Raw genomic sequence first — 18069 nt, 5'->3', positions numbered from 1 at the left:
TAGGCCGTTGGTGGCCCCCTTCATGTTTTGTTTCTCACTCGATGAATGCTGTTTTGTCTGCAGTGTCTATTGTATGTGTTTCTAACTTACCATCAACCTCCATGGCCCTCGTGAAACTAGAGGAGCCCGCTGCCATGGCCATAAAGACGGAGCCAACGGATTGTAAACCACCCACGGCGTCTTCGAGCACACCGGAGCTCCTGATGAAGGTTGAGATTGACGAAGGAATGTTGAAGGACGAGCAAAACGAAGATGAAGCCATGCCACCACCTCAGAGTTTGTTCGACGATGGGGTAGCAGCAATGAAGGACGATGAGGAGCAGCACAGTGTTATTCCACCAGTACCAGTCGAGTCAGACATCATGGGTTCCCCATTGTCCCCTTCCCCGTCCGACACCCATCCACAATCTCGCTCCAAGTCGACTTCGAAAACCACTTCCCGCTCAACAACCCCTCCACCAGCATCAGCATCACGAGGCTCAAAGAGAAAAGTCGCATTACCTGTCCAGCTTATTGCAGACCTTCCTATAGCCCGAGACGATGCTCTTGACACATTTACCGAGATCCAGGCTAATACCTACCAGAACAAGTCCCTTGGACGGTCACGAGAGGCTTTAGAGGGCATGTCCTGCGAATGTGCTTACTCTCAAGGTGTGTTTCCCCACTTTTCTTCTTTTCTACCAGTCTAGTTTGTAGTTGTCTACACGTTCTGACTCGTACATACTCCAGCTTACACCCTTGGCACTCCTACCTGCGGGAACCACGACAACTGCATAAACAGGCTCACTCAAATCGAATGCCTTGCAGACTGTCGTGGAGGAGACCATTGCCAGAACCAACGGTGCGCCCACTCATAAACATTACGTAACTCAGTCTAACTAGTTCTTAGGTTTCAGCGCAAGCAATACTCCTCAATTGACATCGTCAAGACAGAAAAGAAGGGATTTGGACTTAGAGCGGAGGAAGAGATTGCCAAGTGCGTTTATTGGCAGGTCTCGGTCTGCAGACCAATTTGTGTTGACTTTTGTGCCTCCAGAGATGGGTTTATCTATGAGTACGTTGGAGAAGTCGTCAATCCCAACCAGTTCAAGAAGCGCATGCGCGATTACGCAGAAGAAGGCATAGAGCATTTCTACTTCATGATGCTGCAGAAGGATGAGGTGTGTTTTAATGTCAGTGGCCCGAAACGATCTGACGCAGAATTGCAAGTTCATCGACGCTACCAAATGCGGAGGCATAGGCCGTTTTGCGAACCATAGCTGTAATCCCAACTGTTATGTCGCGAAATGGACTGTGGGCGATTTTGTTCGAATGGGTATTTTTGCCAAGCGGAAAATCCAGAAGAACGAGGAGCTTACTTTCAACTACAATGTTGATCGCTATGGGTGCGTCGTCTTGAGTATACCATGATTATATGCTCACCATCATCCTCTCAGCTTCAAAGCACAAGAGTGCTATTGTGGCGAACCGAACTGCGTGGGATTTCTTGGAGGTAAAACTCAGACAGACATTGCTGCTGTCGATGATTTGTACCTCGATGGTGTGTCTTTAGATCATAACTGGCCAATGTTCTGGATAATAATATACCTCTAGCTTTGGGTATCACTGACGAAGACGAACTCATTGAACTGAAGGGCACTAAGAAGAAGAAAGGCAAGAAAATCGATGATGACGATTTCATGGTAGACGACTTGCTCCCCTTACCCAATCAAAATTTCCTCACTCATCTGACCAGCCCACTCTCACCCCCATTCTCACCCCACAATTACCGAAGATCATCAATGCTCTTCGACAGACATCTAGTCGTGCTCTCATCCACAAGCTGCTTGACCGGTTCAGTGTATGGTCTTGTCCTGTGCCTCCCATGAAATATTCTTGATGGTGTTAAACAGCTCACAACTGAAGAGAGCACGCTGCGAGAGATGCTTCGTTTGCGCTGCATGACGCTTATGAAGCAGCTCCTCGATGATCACTTCCCCAAGAACCTCGATATCATTAGTCAGGTACACCATCCCCACAACATGCTTTCTGTCGCTAACCCTTGGCTAGATATTGAAGGTCCTTTTACCTTGGCCACTGACAACACGCAACAAAATTGATATGTGCTGTATCAACACGAGTGTGCAAAAAATTGCAGACGAGACTGAAGATGTGGCATTGAGGGAGTCAGCTACCAACTTGATTGCGCATTGGAACACCTTGCCTACTGCCTATAGGATACGAAAACGAACCTTTACAGTACGTCTGAAGCTCCGCTATAGGTTTCAATTAATATGATGCTCCAGGGCGAGGTCAAGATGGACGACTTCGAGGCCATCTCCTCGCAAAAGGAAGAAGTTCAACTTGAAGATTCCTCTCGTGATGACTACGCGCCCCGTGCGACATCATCATATCGCTCCTTTGTCAAAGATCGAAGACATCACTATCGTTACACCAACATCGTTCCTCCTCTTCCCAGAGCCCCCAACTACGAGGATGATGACTTACCCTCTCCACAAAAGCCGGTGTATGTCGAGGCCTCCAAGGCAGATGTAGACGCAGTGATCAAGGCGGCCATTGCCCAGAAGGCTGCTGACGATGCGGCAGCGGCCGCTGCTGCCGAGGCTGACAAAGCGAAAAGCGAGCGAAAGATCTCGAAAGAGGGCAAGACCAAGGAGAAACGAAAGCAGCGATCGTCGTCTTCCAAAAAAGCCGCCCAAACGCCAGAAGAGCGCGAAGCCAATCGAAACAAACGCTTACTCAAATTGGTCGGTGCGGTGGTTGTCAAGTCCATGTCCAAGTATGGGAAAGGACTAGAGCGGGAAAAGTTCAAGAAGTATGCCAAAGAGGTGTGTCGTTTTCGTTGTCGTCTGATTTGTTCAATATCTAATCTTCTTTTGAGCTAACTCAACTCATCGCTGACAAGGAGAAAAAATCGTCGAGCTATCGGGACAACAAGCTCGAGGCCCTTTCTGACGAGAAGGTCGCTAAGATCAAAAAATTCTCCAAAGTAGGCTTTTCACCCCATATGCATGCTTGACCTGGGCTTGATTCAGATATCAGGACTACATTGCCAAGGTTATGCGAAAAATGGACAAGGACAAAGCGGGTCGGAAAGGCCGGCCGTCTTCTTCCACGCCACTGCCTACTTCATCAACATTTGATACTCCCAACTCCGCAGAGGCTGAAAATGGGGATGGTGATGTCGACATGCCAGAAATGACGGTAGAAGAGGCCATGGATATGGACCCAGCATCGGACAGCGAAGGGGAGGAAGAAGAGAGTGACGAGGAGAATGCTGTTATGGATGTAGAAGAATCCACGCGGGATGTAGAAATGGCCGATGCCGAGTCCAGTCAAAAGACACTGGCACTACCTCCGGCGGACATTTCTCCAGAGCGCACTTTACCGCCAACCGATCCCCGGCGGCGACCTCCAGACGAAGGCGATCGTGACACTTGGGATCGTCCGAGTCCGCCATTACAGCCTAATGTCTCCATCGTGGCCTAATTTACCGTCATGTACTATTTTCACACTAAAGGGTGGTGGAATAGGGTTGGCCCTCGACTAACTTGAATCAACTCTCGAATACTTTCATGTGAGTGGTGCAGCCTGGCTGTTGGGGCGCGTTGGATAATAGCAATCGATCCAAGCACACAACAGGGACATCAAGTGGCCTCAAGACTGATTTTCTACGGCGTAAGCGCTGAATTTGTTTCGAATGACAACCGTTTTATTGGGTAGAAGTAGGACGTAGTAATGTTGGCGATTTATGCCGTGACGAGGGTCAAGGGTATGCAAGGGGTACCCGGTAAGTATACTGTCCCTGGAGATGATCTCGAAATATTGATAGTACTGCTCTTAGATGACCAGATCTGCTTTCAGATGTGTGCAGTTAATTCAGAGGGATACAAGATGCAATACATAAGTAAACCGAGCAAATGGTGACTGAGTGCAAAAGTGTCACGTGGGCAATCCGCAACTCACTCTCAAGCGTCAGAACTGGGTTTTGACCTTTGCGCTGCTATTTGGCGCTTGCTACGACATGCGGGCTCTACCCAGGGACCGGTGACGTTTGTCAGTCAATCTGCGACCCTGGCGTGCCGCGTGCCAACTGAGACTACTCAACAGCCTAGCACGCCTCGAAGGGACACGACAGAAATCTTTAGAATGAGTTGTGAAACTTGCAAAGTATTCTTTGCTCTTCTTGCAAGCGTCGCGCAGTAACTTATTAGTACATACAGGTACAACACGAGACGACTTGCATTGTTGGTACTTCCGCCCACCACTCTACCCTGCCAGTGGATCAACCTTAGCCCTCAACATGGATATCGGACCGAATGTTATCGAGGAGCCGTTAGCAAGCAAACCGATTTGAACGGCATTCTATCTGAGGTACTGGCATTACAGTGCATAGTAACGTTGCACACAATATGCACAGGGCTCACGTCAAGTTGATTCCCAACTTCAACTTCCAGCAACGACACAGAAGCGTGATACTTGCTCCGTTTGTCTCGGATAACAGTGGTTCTATCCTGGGGTCAACCAATGAGGCGGACGGGATTATCCCAAAATTTGAACCAAGTAACCATGTCCCGACGGCTTATTGACGGTGTCGGCATATCAAAGAGACAATCTTCTCTCCGAGTGTATGTGTGTGTACTGACGCCGTTCATGGTCGACCCTCCTCGGATCGGATTTCCGCGCCTTCGACGATCGCCTACAGAGCGACCACTCCAGTCTTCAGTTCTTTTGGCACAGCGGTCTATGGCTCAAGCTTTCCTGAACTCTATGATGGACCATTAGCTTGATCTTTCGGTGTGCCCGCATGCAACCGATATAGCATCGATAGTGGCAGTGCTGCAAGGTTTTTTTGACATCTTCGTGGCAGCGCCCGCCCAAAATCCTCTGATCAATCAAGTGGTATCTTGGACTACATATTTCTCACCAAGGCCGCGAAGGCCTCCTAGCTTTTTTTTTCTACTTTGGTTCCCCTTGGCAGCGTATGACTTGGCTGAAGGTTGATTCTTACTTGATCCTGGTGCTTTAGATCTATGGAAATCTCAAATGCCCCTTTCAGATCATGCACGAGATGCAGTTAATTCTGAGCAACGAAAGCTATGAAGCCAAGAGCAACCGACGACCAATCGCGTCCTAAATCCGTGCAAGTTTCAAACTACCATCTTGAATGTTCAAGGCGTCGCGCCTCGAGGCGATAAATCCGCGCTCTGCCTGTATTCTACGGACTTTCGGACGCGCATCTACCGAAAGACTTGATTTCACAGCTAGACGATGACGCTGGGTACACTGCTTCGGGACTGCTCACAAGCATTATAAAAGAGTCTCTCGGCGTATTTGCTCGCAATTCAGTCGACTATGGACTCCTTTGGCTCCCTTCAACATATCCGGGCGGCGCATTATGAACTTCCTTCCTTGCACGACACAAGCATTGTTCAACAAGCATGCTGGCTGAACTCTCCGAGATATTCCATTCACTGGCGTCGTGATACTTGGCTGGGGATCGCGCCGCAGCTAATTTGGCACAGTATGTTTGCACGCTCTATTGTATTATCTTTTTTAAAACCGGTGGGTCCAGGGCAATTGCTAGCACAATGTCAAATTCAAGCTGATCCACAAGACCTAATGGTTCTGTGGTGGGTAGAAGACAGTTGTGAGTGCTCTCCCGACCGAGAAGAACCAATTGCTCAATAATGGTAAACAGGGTCTGGTACTACCCTCGGTAGCTTTATCCAGAAGCACGATCTGCTTCTTGCGGTGTCTTCTGCATTCACTATCTCCGGGGACGTCATACTAGACGCATTGGAGCTCTCGATGGCTGGTAACGTTACTGTCAGCCTTGAACAGAACGATACATTGCGCGGAAGTGGGAGAAGCCCGTATGATCGACTTCTTCCAGTTCGTGAACTCGTTCTTCGTCCTACCACTCACCCTGACTCTCCTGAACAATCGCGTCTTCGAATTCCCGTGTTTGCGTGTTGTATGGTCAACGTCTATGGACGGTGCTGTGGTACTAAACTTGAGCCTGTGGACTCGAGCGTCTGTCGCAATCAAAGCAGACACCCCAGATGAAGCATTTTAATAGAGTTTGTGCCATGCAGATATATAATTTATCGTGCTGCCTGTACTGCGCACATAGTCCGTTTTGAATCAATTTATTAGACTTTTTTCAAGTTTTTGCGGGAACTTGAATGTGCACCGCCCTCGTGCAACATTTACCGAAGGCGATCTGCCAACACAGCTTAATTACCGCGTGGGTTGTATTCATAGTTTAAAGTTCCCGTTGGCGCCTACAGTGAACGGCGGTGCGATCGATTGGCATTCGCCCTGGCAAGCGACTATTTACTGTACGGTCTGTACCGTTCCCAGCGGGAGCGACACTCAAGGACATGCCACTCGATGACTCCTCGATGTTGAAGAAGAGTTCGGTGGGTCTGTGGGTGTTGGTTCCGTCTGTTCACCGAAATGAAATCAGCATCTTCCGGAGAGCACATGCAAGTCTCCACATTTACTGCCATTCTAGGAATGAAAGCCATGGTTTGTTCCTGGCAAGCGGTGTGGGTGGCCCAATGAAATTGTAGACTCGGAAGTAGCCGGATAGGTTAACAGCAGAATAGTTACATGTTCACGTACAGTCGTCCAAATTTTCAGTGAACTCAGTTCTGCAGTTCTGCGTCCCTGTTCCATGGCATGGGGAATCGGATCAAGTTCGGGCGTGTGTGTGACGTGTTGCCGATCATGCCGACAGCCCCTGATGTCAACAACAGCAAACTGTGTAGTGTCACGCATCTCTGAATTTGGGTTTGCGCATCACTACCGACACCAACACCAAGCCTTCCTCAAGACCACTTCAAAACTTGTGCGTAGCAGCAAATTTCCCGTCTTATCGACTAAATATACGCCAGCATCTATCATGGGTCGCATGCACGCTCCCGGAAAGGGCATTTGTATGTCGCAACCTATCCGACCGATAAACGAATCTTTTCTAACAAAACAATAGCGTCCTCTGCCCTCCCCTATCGTCGCGCTCCCCCGACCTGGCTGAAGACCACACCCGAGGAGGTTGTCGAGCACATCGTTAAGCTCGCTCGCAAGGGTCTGACGCCCTCCCAAATTGGTGTTACCCTCCGCGACTCGCACGGCATCCCACAAGTCCGTTTCCTGACGGGCAACAAGATTCTGCGTATCTTGAAGAGCCAGGGTGCGTTCTTATGCACGTTATTTCCCTTGCCAGCCTCATGTTTTCCGCAGGTCTTGGTCCCTCTATTCCTGAGGACCTTTGGCACCTCGTCAAAAAGGCTGTCGCCGTCCGTAAACACCTGGAGGTGAACCGAAAGGACAAGGACTCCAAATTCCGTCTCATTCTCATCGAGTCGAGGATCCATCGACTCGCTCGTTACTACAAGACGAAGCAGCAGATCCCACCGACATTCAAATACGACTCGGCTACTGCTAGCACCCTCGTTGCATGAGCGTTTCCTCCGATTGGCTGGCGGGCTGGGATTTGGTGCTGATAGAGCAATATGTTTGTATGCTGAAAAATCAAAACTACGCGTTCATGTCCGAATTCCAACACATATCGAGGCTACATTTATTTAGTCTGAGTCCGAATCCAAGTCAACCATCTTGTCATCATTCGACTTCACTTTGGACAAAGTCAAGCAAGCAGGCAACTCATCGTCCGAATCCAGTTGCACGTCGGGCTTTGCCGTAGCTTTCGAACCCAATGCTGACTGGGGTACGCGAACCGTGGTCATAAGCCGTTCACCAGGTTTCGGCCCAAGTTTGACTTCACGATCAGCAGTCAGTCGTGCAAGTTGGTCCAACTGGGCGACTAGTTAAGAAACATGAGTATATAGTAAAATAACAGCACCTTGTTGCGCGACCCCATGTTACTGCTTCGCCGTTGGCCGGGTTTCAGCGTTGGGTCAAATCCAATACGCTGTATCAGTTCGGGAGTGTACGCTGTTTTGGACGCGGAAATGGTAATCTTTGGCTTGAGTTCCAAGTCCTTCTCATTATCTTTGGTTGGCAGCTCTTTCGATGATTGGGCTTTGTCTCCGCCACGTTTTCCCAATGCTTTCATAATCTTGAGGTCCTCATCTCTAGCAGCCATCCTGCGACTAGCTTTTGCTTGCCCCTCCCTCCCCATATTCTCTGCAACCCGCATTGACTCCTTCACATCTGCTGCCCCCACAACATGTCCACTGAAGACATATGTCGGTCCTTTCTCTGCATCCAAGGGAGCCAGACCCCACTTCTTCCTTGGATCATAATCGCCTTTGCGTTTCGATGCTTTGGCAGTGGACCCAAGACCAGATGTTGATGCCGCAAATTCTGCCCTTCCAGCACGACGTTGGGTCACCGCATACTGAACATGCCACTCGCATACCTCACTGACGCGTTTGTCGAACCAGCTTCCACAAGTGCTCCCATCTCGTTTTTCGGCAGAACATCGTCCGAGATCCTTGGATCGTCCTAGAACAAGCACTGAAGAGCCAGATTCAGGAGTGACTGCGAGGATATTGGTGGTAGGATGAGGGTTCTCTGATTTCTGGGCGAAGTTGAGGAGAGATACGAAAACACGAAGAAACTCACTTGGAATGGCTTGAGAATTCGCGGGTTGAGAAGTGCAAGAACAGTGCCCTCTCTGATATCGGCGATTTCCTCGAAGGCGCCTCGACTGCCTCCACGATGAATCTTTCTAGATGACCCATCTGGCTCTTCGATAACATCAAAGCCGTCGGATTCGAATAAGAGAAGCGACAATTGTGCATCGCCACCGATGACCGTCTTTCCTCCAGTGGCTGAGGACTTTGACCGACTTCCTCGTCCAAAATCGACAAGCTTCAGGTTTACGTAGCGCTTCCCGCTTGATTTGCGCTCATCAGATTTGTCCTTTTCCTTCCCCTTTCTCTTGTGTTTGATATCGGTGTCGTCTTCATCACGAGATACCTCTACGGGAGCCTTGCTGTATTTGTACGGCCCCCGTTCAGCCACAACAGCAATCGTTATCCAGTCACCATCGACGGGAACATCGTAGCCTTGTTGATTGGGCAGAAGGCGTATAGAGGAGTATAGGCGCGACGGAGAGAGATAGTAGCGGCCGCGTAGGTAGTCTTGCACGTCCTCATGTGGTATGGCCCGAGAACTAGTGACCAAACAATTAGTTGGACCCCAGGAGTGTAGACAACGCACATCAGCCGAATACCGGAATTGGGTTCGACTTGCTCAAATCTTGGGTCGTCAAATGGCGCTGTGTGTTCATATGGACCCATCTCAAGCGTCTCCACGAGAGCCAGCCGCTCGTCCCGTTGAAGTACGGAAGTTGAAGCGATAGGCTCAGGCGCCTTGGGTGCATCGGTAAATGCGGTTGACCGTGGCAGAGATTCGACCTCCATATCATCAATCTGGGATGGTTTCGTGTTGGCCAGCTTGGAGAGTACGGTTGATGCTGTTGGTCGGAATGGGACAAACTCGTTCTTTGGAGCAATCTTCGTCAGGGTCAACGCCTGGAGCGCCGGACGCGTGTTGACTTGGGGAGAGCGCGTCTTCTTCTCTGTTAGTGGCAATTATATACTGTAGGATATGTTTGATGACAACATACTAGGAGAAGGAGTGGCAGGCGCAAGGACATTGTTTAGCTTCTGTCGTTTGGGTGAGGGCGACTCTTCGGGGTCTGAGTCCGGAAGGTCGCCCATCTGCGCTTGGAGTAGCGCTATTTGACGCTTCAGATCAGCTTTCTTCTGTCTCTCAAGGCGTTGAATATTGGCGAGGCTCTCCATCGCGGTCCGAAGTCAAATTGTTGTGTCACATCACGCGTCATGTCACACGAATCTTCTTTTGGGAACCACCACCATCAAAATGGGACAATCGCGTCTTTCTTGCTGGGATGGAATTTCGCACATAAATTTGATTTTTTCAAGATGAAATACATGCTGAGGACCAATTTCTATCGCTTCTGAACCCCTCGCGCCTCTGGTCTCCGCTTTTCAAGATCTAAACTTCGCAACCATCTTTCGAGCGTCACTCTTTATTGAACATACCATGCACCTGTGTCTGATGTTAAAAATCAAGCCCCGACATATAAATTCACCTGATACCCTCCAACGCACATATCAAACCCTGAAGCGAGTAACCAGCCAGTCCAGCGACAAGCAGTCATCGAGATGTCGTACAGGGCTCTGCCCATTGACAATATAATTGGTTCATTCCGCTTGAAGTGCTCGAAACCCACGACTTACAACTCTCCATATTAGATACCATGTGCATATCGTCTTGCTCAGGCTCTCCACAGGATGGATTACTCGTAAGACCCTATACTTGGATCGGTGAGGAAAGTTTTACCACTTTGGGTAGTATTCTGGACTCTGACGTGCGGTAGTATGCCGTCATAGACCTATCCTGAGACTATGATTTCGGCCAAGCGATCCAGGAAGACACCGCTCATCGCCCATACTAGTACTCTGGACATCAGCCAATTGCGTCCAATCAACTGTGGGTGACTTTCAGCAAGAGTCATGTGTCATGACTCTGACGAAGATTGAAAGATCTCTTAGAGTTTGTCACTGGCCGCTGGAGGCAAAACGAGGAACCCGTTCACAAGCCGCGTACTTGGTCGATGGTTTTTCTCAGCAGATTACCAGGAATGCGACCATAGTGATACGAGTGATGTTGAGATCTTAAAGAGCTGAAAGTGCGGCGGTAGACACTGTTTGTGAGGCCTCAAGTGCTGCCGCGGCCCAGCGTGACATGAAAGGATACTTTCTACCAATGACTCTGGAAGCTTCGAGTCAACGCCACTTTGCTGCCTCAAATAGCCTTCCTATACCATTGCCTCCGGTTTTTTGTGCCAGCGTTTAGCACTCGGTGACTCGTTCGGGAATACAGCATTTGAGATCCGGAGTCCGGCGGCTGGGAGAGGGAGGACCCGGAGAATGCCGAACGGCTTTGTCTACCGTGGGCGACAAACAAGCACAAGCACATCGATATCAAGCTTGCTCCCAACACTCATGTCACCCACACATCCCATTAAGCCTCCACTCATCCGCCACAGCACACTCACTCCGAATTTCTCGCTCGACCGTCCGGCGGACGTAGCCCACCTGTGGTCGGCGTTACAGTCCCATACTTCTGATGTATTCCTCGCCGCCGCACAGAGCCTCCTTGCCACCATTTCTCCTGCCAACCTCTCGGCTGACAAATTTCTGAGCAGCAGCGTCAAGGTAAAATTTCAGCAGTAGTGTAGTAAGTATTCTCAACCTTCTTTGCCCCCGACAGATCATTCGTTTAATCGAGGTAAGTTTCCCCACGCTGTATTCAAGTAATCCTTCAAACGCCACGACCAGACGGCGCGAGACACACTGGAATCAGCAGGGATGCGCCTGCATCTATTTACCTCTTGCGCCACAGATGACCAGCAGCAAAAAGAGGTGTACTTCGATCTATTAAGACTTCTCAGAGCGCGACGCCACGAAGTCGATCCCGCTTTCAAAGGTAAATATATGCAAATGGTTGCTTTGCAAGCCCCCGGTTGCTAATTTGAGTTTGCTTTGTGATCTCGGCAGCTCGGACAAACGCCTTGCTGGTGCGCTTAAGCAGCAATTTCGTTGTTGTCAAACGTGGGGCAAGTGGCGCGCAGTCGTCCCCGGAGGAAGGATGGTCAAACGTTCAAGAACTTCAAGTTGCCCTACCACCTGCGGACCAAGAGTCCCAGACACCGTCACCAACGAGGCGGATCACAGCCCATGCCTTTTGCACTGCCGCATCGTCAGATTTCTTCGCACATCCCGACAATTCAAATGAATGTAAGGATTTATGTGTTGCTATGCCTCGTAAGTCGCGTCACTCGAATTTGCCTTACGCTATGCTTGACTTGCGATCAGCGCCAGATGCTTTCGCGGCCAAGGCAGCGCGCCACCGAGTCTACACTTACGCGTGCCGTGCCAAGGAGCTCCGAGTCGCTCGTCAGAAAACCAGTTCTGGTAAACGGCGCCATCATCGAAACAGAGAACTTGAAGAGGGTCACGGTTTCGAACCGGAGCCACCGAGCCCAGCCACGCGCTTTCAGACTCCAGGGCCCACCACACTACCCCCAAAATCTACCCGCAAGTATGCACGGACGCGGGATCCATGTCCCGCGCTGGACGATCAGGAGACGGATCAGGAAAATCCTGCTCCGGTGGTGTCTAACGCCAGCCAGTACAAGCTCGTGGCCCCGCCGCTGACGGGGCGCTTTGGGATATTCTGCACTTCCAAGGGGTCGATGCATCGCTCGTTAACGGCTTATTCGTGAGTAAGCAAGCTTTGTTCGGGTACGCCCTCGGGATTGAGACTTTGGGCCACGGGCCACCTCGATTGGCCACAAATCTGACTGGGTATGGGTTTGAGGGCGGCTGGATGCATTGAATTTCGATCCAAGTCAAAGCTTTTAGTGTGTTCCTGAGCCGCTCCTGAGCCGTAGTTGGAAGGCACTCGCACAATCAGGGGAAGACGGAGCTTTTTTTAGCACAATCGATTTCGGTGTTTGAAGGTCTTTGAAAGCACACCAAGCGCCGAGTTTGACATGGTCTGGAGACTTTCAAGGGTATGGCTTGAGGGCAACATGGATGTCAGGTCCAACAGCGTCAACACGATCACGAGGAGTGACTCTGATACGTATGGAGATCAGAGTCACTGGTCGTCACGCATCAAAAGATCGGATCAACAGTAGCGTAATGACCAGTTGACTTTGACATCGACTTCGAGCCCATTTGAGGTGAACCCAAGGTGAACCTCTCTCTCTTGGCCAATTGGAAGTTTGAACGTGTATCAGGCAACTACCTTTATAGATTCCTTTTCGGAAGACTGGCGAACAGCTTTGAATGACCCGATCATTGACATGAGACCTTGGCGCCCTTTATATAAGTACGACCTCATCGTGAATGCTTAGCTCCATTATCATTCCATGGTCGATTCCGACGTCCCACCCGCATACGACAGCACCGGGGCCTCTAGCTCGCGCTCCGACAAGAAAAATGCCTCTCAAGCTGCCAAACCTTTGGCGTCGAGTTCGTCACGTTCGCACCTGAAAGCAAAGGACGTTGGCGTGCGGTCCTACGAGAAGTACATGGGCAAAATTGGCATTGGCAGCCCCAAAGTGTTACAGAAAGTGAAGACAGGTGTGCAGAAGATCCTCACCGACCTCCTTCTCAAGCAGAACAACATCGATACGGAAACAGAAGGCTTCGGAATATTGGAGGACTGCAGCAAGATTTGTGCAACACACAAGGTTGATTTGGGAGGCATGTTGCGGGAGAAGTCTATCGACGGACATACGGCGCTGTACTGGGCCATCGTGAAGCGACGCAAAGTGCTTCCGCTGCCAGACACGGAGCTGCAGAAGAGAGTGGGCCAGAGCTGGCAGGCAGAAGAGGCATTGCCCAGGTTGATTCAAGAGTTGTTATCATTCATGAAGCCACTCACGCCCGACGCTACCGCTGACGCTCGGCTGGCCTGTCTCCACGCCGGCGACACCTGGCTTTTCCAATGCATACGATCTTACTCAGCACCAACAGCCACGGATCTGAGGCTGCTCGAGGGACAAGTGGCCGACATCCTTCACTTCTCTCAGTTCTCTGCCGACACCAACATGCCCTTCGTCGTTGGCTTCCAGTTGAAGCAGTTCCAGAAACGCCTCAAGATGTCCAAGTTCATAATCCTCGAGTTTATCGCGTTTGGTTAGTAACGTTCTTCGCTGTATCAGTACACACAGCTCAAAGCTGATGCCTCCTCCAGGAAGAATGTTCTACATGAAATTCTATGTTACCGCAGCGGGCGAGGGCGAGGACGCCGGCCGGTGGCATGTTTATGTCACTCTTAACGATGACAGCGCGCCGATATTCGTCAACGCTACGCTGATAATTGACTATTTCGAGGACCCATCCAAGCCGTACGAATACACCATTGCGGGCCTGATTCGAAGACACACCTCCAACGTGATCAGCGGGCTGGGCATGCTGGCCAAGTTTCCAGACCCTTTCATGCATCCGCAGAGCCCGTACATCGATAGTGAAGGGACGCTGTGCGGCAGTCTTTCGATTTCGGAGAGGCGCGTCGACAGTTGATTGTCCATGTAATGTAGAAGTTCCTGAGTATATATTGTACACGTTCCATTGACGTTCGTCTTGAAGGGCTCTTACGCTCGTTATCCTTTTTGGCAGCAAAAGAAGAAGTGCCACTTTTCCCGGCGACACTAGCAAGCCTGAAGTTCGTCGTTGGCTTTAATTTGAGATCAAGGAGTTGTAGAAACGCATGAAGGTATCCAAGTCTATACTGCTTGAATTCATCGCGTTTGGTGACTGCCCTTTGTCTTTCTTGCCGCATACTTAGAATTGATGTCTCTTTCCCAGGACGAACGTGGTAGTACATTAAATCCTACATTATCGTAAATGGTGAGGGGTTGCTTACGCTGCTCTCAACAATGATAGCGCGCCATTATTCGCAAGTGCCACGCTTATAATCGACTCTGTTGAGTGCCCATCCAAGCCATACGAAAGCAACATTGTGGGCACAATACGGAGATACGTCTCCAAAGAGATTGGCACATTCAAGGGGCTACTGGCCAAGTTCCCCAACCATTTTATGCACCCCCAGAGCCCATACATCGACAACAAAGGAACACTGCGTGGGAGGCTTTTAATTTCAGAGAGGCATGGTGATGGTTGAGGAGTGGATGTATTCAAGTTTGAGGTAGACAGGAAGTTTGATTTCAGGAGCCTCTTGAGCAAACCCTTCACATTGTGATCTTGCGCTGCCTCTTCTGCTTGTCATTGGACGAGTGCTACGCAAATGACGACACGAGGTTTCACAATTCGAATCCGCTTGAACAATGAATCGACCGGTACGGAATTGTTGCGGAATCGCGTTGTTGGACAGGATTGCAACAGTGTCAGGCCTATAGCTAGATGCGCGCGGCACGTTCGACTTTGGGAATGAACGTTGGCGGACACTTCTTTGCCAGATGTTGGCTGGTTTTGAATTATAGTTCGGAGCTTGCGATTTGCTGAATACAATTCCAGGCTGTACGTTTAGTCTGAAATGTCGCAGGTAGACATCTTGCGCTCCTCTTTGCATGCTAAACTCGGGTCGCCGGCAGGAATTAGAATGCGTGACCCCGGGATGACGACGGGAATTCGTCATATTGCAACGATGGGCAAACGCTTGCGACAACGTGGTGATTACCACGAGGACGACTTCGAAGGACGACTTCTGTGCTGCAGAGCGAGGGAGAAGAACAGACGTTAGGGATGTGTTACAAATTTTGTTTAATTGTCCAACAAAAAGAAAGCCCTCCAAAATTAATCGACGAATAGACCACCTTCACGACGGACGGGGGAGCGACTGCGGGAGGGTGTGGGGAGCTGTGTGACGCTGCCATTGCTGTTTGCACGGCCACCAGTGGCGCGAATGCCGTCGAGCTCGTCGCGCCAAATGCGGAACTTCTCTAAAAGCGGGTTCTCCTCATCAAGGACGGAGCTGGCCTCTTCGCCTTCGAGCAACGCGATTATCTCGCCGAGCGAATGGTCCAGCTTCTTGAAGGCACCGTTCATGAGGTAGGGGTTGCCAACGTAGCGTGGGGAGGACCGCTCGAAGAGTGGTGGACGGACAGCTTTTGCGGGGTCAGAACGCGGGTAGACCTAATATGAATTAGTGCTATTTCAGAGCAATAAGCCAACAGTAAGACATACCCGACCTGGGTTCTCGGCGCAAGGCGACGGCGGACGGTTGTTCATGTCGTTCTCCGTATGACTGAGATAGTCCAGGTCGAATCCTTGACAACGGTGAGTCGGAAACGGGCAGGCTTGCGCCTGGCGATATTATACTATACCTTGCGACATGGCGCGTCGTGCTCTGGGGATAGTGTTCAAACAAGAGAAAGTGGTCACATACACGTCACGCTAAATCTAATCTTGGAGCCGGTGACATAAGCATGTCACGCGTGACGACCGAGTCACGATCGCAATTTTGGACTCGACTTGGTAGGCGTTTGGGTATATAAACCCTCCCTTTATTTCCCTCTCCTTGATATACGCCCCAACATCATATCATGGCTGGCGACGAAACACTGCAAAAAGAACCAGAACAAGACCAATCGGGATCGGAGGACGACGTGGAGGAGACGGTCCCCGATATCCAGATCGACGTTACAACGCTGACGCCGTTGTCCCCGCAAGTCATTTCCAAACAGGTGCGTTTGGCACCGGCTTTTTTCTGTTTGCTCGATGTTGATGGCGATAGGCAACGATTAATCTGGGTGTGTGTTTTTTGAAGCGAGATGTCGTCAGCTGAGAGCGCATGAAGGGACGATCGGACATGTCGCTCACGGGAAGTCGACCGTGGTCAAGGCCATCTCAGGCGTGATGACGGTGCGGTTCAAAAATGAGCTAGTAAGAAACATCACTATCAAATTGGGGTATGCGAATGCGAAAGTGTGTCTGCAGCTCTCTTTTCCCATTCCATTTACTGACCAGCTGCTATAGATATACAAATGCGAAAATGCTGCATGTCCTCGACCAGGCTGTTATCGGTCGTATCGGTCCGACAAGGAGGACAACCCGCCCTGCGAGCGGCCTGGCTGCAACTCGCGCATGAAGCTCATTCGGCATGTGTCCTTTGTCGACTGCCCTGGCCATGACATTCTCATGGCGACGATGTTGAACGGGGCGGCCGTGATGGACGCAGCGCTGTTGTTGATTGCGGGGAACGAAACATGTCCCCAGCCACAAACGAGCGAGCATCTGGCGGCAGTGGAAATCATGAAGCTCGAACATATCATTATATTACAGAACAAGGTCGATCTTATCAAGGAGACCCAGGCGTTGGAGCACCAGAAGAGCATTGCCGCGTTTGTCAAGGGTGTGTTCGCATCTCATTTGTCTGTTTGCTTTTCTAACTTTTTCCAGGCACTGTCGCCGAATCCTCACCCATTGTCCCCATCTCCGCCCAACTGAAGTATAACATCGACGCGGTCAACGAATACATCGTCAAGCGGATCCCCATTCCCGTGCGGGACTTCACCTCTGACCCGCGTCTGATTGTCATCCGCTCGTTTGACGTAAACAAGCCTGGCGCTGAAGTCGACGACCTCAAAGGCGGTGTGGCGGGTGGGTCAATTCTGACGGGTGTCTTGAAAATCGGCATGGACGTCGAGATCCGGCCTGGGGTGGTCACAAAGGACAACCAGGGCCGCACGAAATGCACGCCCATATTCAGCAAGATTATGTCCCTCCATGCAGAGAACAATCTCCTCCAGTTTGCCGTCCCTGGAGGCCTGATTGGTGTCGGCACTCGGATAGACCCGACACTTTGTAGAGCAGACAGATTGGTGGGGCAGGTACTGGGGTCGGTGGGCAAGCTGCCGAGTATATATACCGGTAAGGAAACTCCAGCTTTTTTCCTTCGTGGCTGATAACTGTTGGTAGAACTCGAAATCAACCTGTTCCTCCTGCGCCGGCTGTTGGGTGTCAAAACGGACGACAAGAAGCAGACGAAGGTGTCGAAGCTGGTGAAGAACGAGCTGCTTCTGATCAACATCGGGTCTACCTCCACTGGCGGGCGAGTGCTCAACATCAAGGCGGACTTGGCCAAGATCCAGCTGACAGCGCCGGCCTGCACGGAAATCGGCGAGAAGGTTGCGTTGTCGCGGAGAATCGAGAAGCACTGGCGGCTTGTGGGGTGGGGGAGTGTGCAGCGCGGGACGGTGCTAGAGGTCGATTAGGACTTGGTATACAACAGAGGATTTGTTGGTGGCTTGGCCAGAAAAGTCAGGTTCGGCCTGTGCAAGAAGAAAATACAAACATTATAAAATGTTTCAAACCGCAAGCAATTCCTAATATAATCTAAAATACTCCAAATTGCATAGCTATTAAAGCTCCAAGCTGGTGCATCTATATTCAAGTAACTGGTTAGCCGTCCAAGTTTCCTTATTTGCTGTACAGATTTGCGTTTTGGTAGATAGGCACAAGATCCGTGATGTTGCAGAGGACGAGTTTGACCACATTCGCACACACTCATAGATCTACGATTGAAATT

At 50.5% G+C, this 18069-nt stretch overlaps 6 protein-coding genes across 6 annotated transcripts; 4 read left to right on the top strand and 2 right to left on the bottom strand.

The window, feature by feature from the left end:
* Positions 1–101: 101 nt before the first annotated feature.
* Positions 102–3489, top strand: MIND_00959600 (Histone methyltransferase; the record flags this gene model as incomplete). The annotated part of the gene is made up of 13 exons (XM_037366211.1): positions 102–651; positions 730–841; positions 890–976; positions 1037–1160; positions 1210–1385; positions 1437–1540; positions 1594–1682; positions 1736–1840; positions 1893–2003; positions 2050–2238; positions 2286–2828; positions 2882–2989; positions 3043–3489. 13 exons carry the CDS (start codon positions 102–104, stop codon positions 3487–3489), a joined length of 2745 nt encoding a protein of 914 aa, XP_037217623.1.
* A 3262-nt stretch (positions 3490–6751) lies between these two features.
* Positions 6752–7469, top strand: MIND_00959500 (Ribosomal protein S13; the record flags this gene model as incomplete). Its single annotated transcript, XM_037366210.1, has 3 exons — positions 6752–6944; positions 6998–7198; positions 7249–7469. 3 exons carry the CDS (start codon positions 6752–6754, stop codon positions 7467–7469), a joined length of 615 nt encoding a protein of 204 aa, XP_037217622.1.
* Positions 7470–7592: 123 nt separating this feature from the next.
* MIND_00959400 (zf-primase domain-containing protein) lies at positions 7593–9794 on the bottom strand (the record flags this gene model as incomplete). The annotated part of the gene is made up of 5 exons (XM_037366209.1): positions 9605–9794; positions 9196–9556; positions 8596–9148; positions 7871–8551; positions 7593–7823 (listed from the first exon to the last, which is right to left on the bottom strand). Exons 1-5 carry the CDS (start codon positions 9780–9782, stop codon positions 7593–7595), a joined length of 2004 nt encoding a protein of 667 aa, XP_037217621.1. The 5' UTR covers positions 9783–9794.
* Positions 9795–12943: 3149 nt separating this feature from the next.
* On the top strand, positions 12944–14102 carry MIND_00959300 (uncharacterized protein; the record flags this gene model as incomplete). The annotated part of the gene is made up of 2 exons (XM_037366208.1): positions 12944–13715; positions 13774–14102. 2 exons carry the CDS (start codon positions 12944–12946, stop codon positions 14100–14102), a joined length of 1101 nt encoding a protein of 366 aa, XP_037217620.1.
* A 1233-nt stretch (positions 14103–15335) lies between these two features.
* On the bottom strand, positions 15336–15875 carry MIND_00959200 (uncharacterized protein; the record flags this gene model as incomplete). Its single annotated transcript, XM_037366207.1, has 3 exons — positions 15336–15674; positions 15726–15808; positions 15866–15875. 3 exons carry the CDS (start codon positions 15873–15875, stop codon positions 15336–15338), a joined length of 432 nt encoding a protein of 143 aa, XP_037217619.1.
* A 209-nt stretch (positions 15876–16084) lies between these two features.
* Positions 16085–17755, top strand: MIND_00959100 (Translation initiation factor eIF2 gamma subunit; the record flags this gene model as incomplete). Its single annotated transcript, XM_037366206.1, has 6 exons — positions 16085–16225; positions 16276–16291; positions 16339–16466; positions 16518–16893; positions 16941–17411; positions 17460–17755. 6 exons carry the CDS (start codon positions 16085–16087, stop codon positions 17753–17755), a joined length of 1428 nt encoding a protein of 475 aa, XP_037217618.1.
* Between the last annotated feature and the right edge of the window lie 314 nt (positions 17756–18069).

The sequence above is a fragment of the Mycena indigotica genome (genome assembly GCF_014461135.1).
Source record: "Mycena indigotica strain 171206Taipei chromosome Unknown Mind.scaff0008, whole genome shotgun sequence".
Lineage (NCBI taxonomy): Eukaryota > Fungi > Basidiomycota > Agaricomycetes > Agaricales > Mycenaceae > Mycena > Mycena indigotica.
This window is presented reverse-complemented; position numbering and strand designations above follow the sequence as displayed.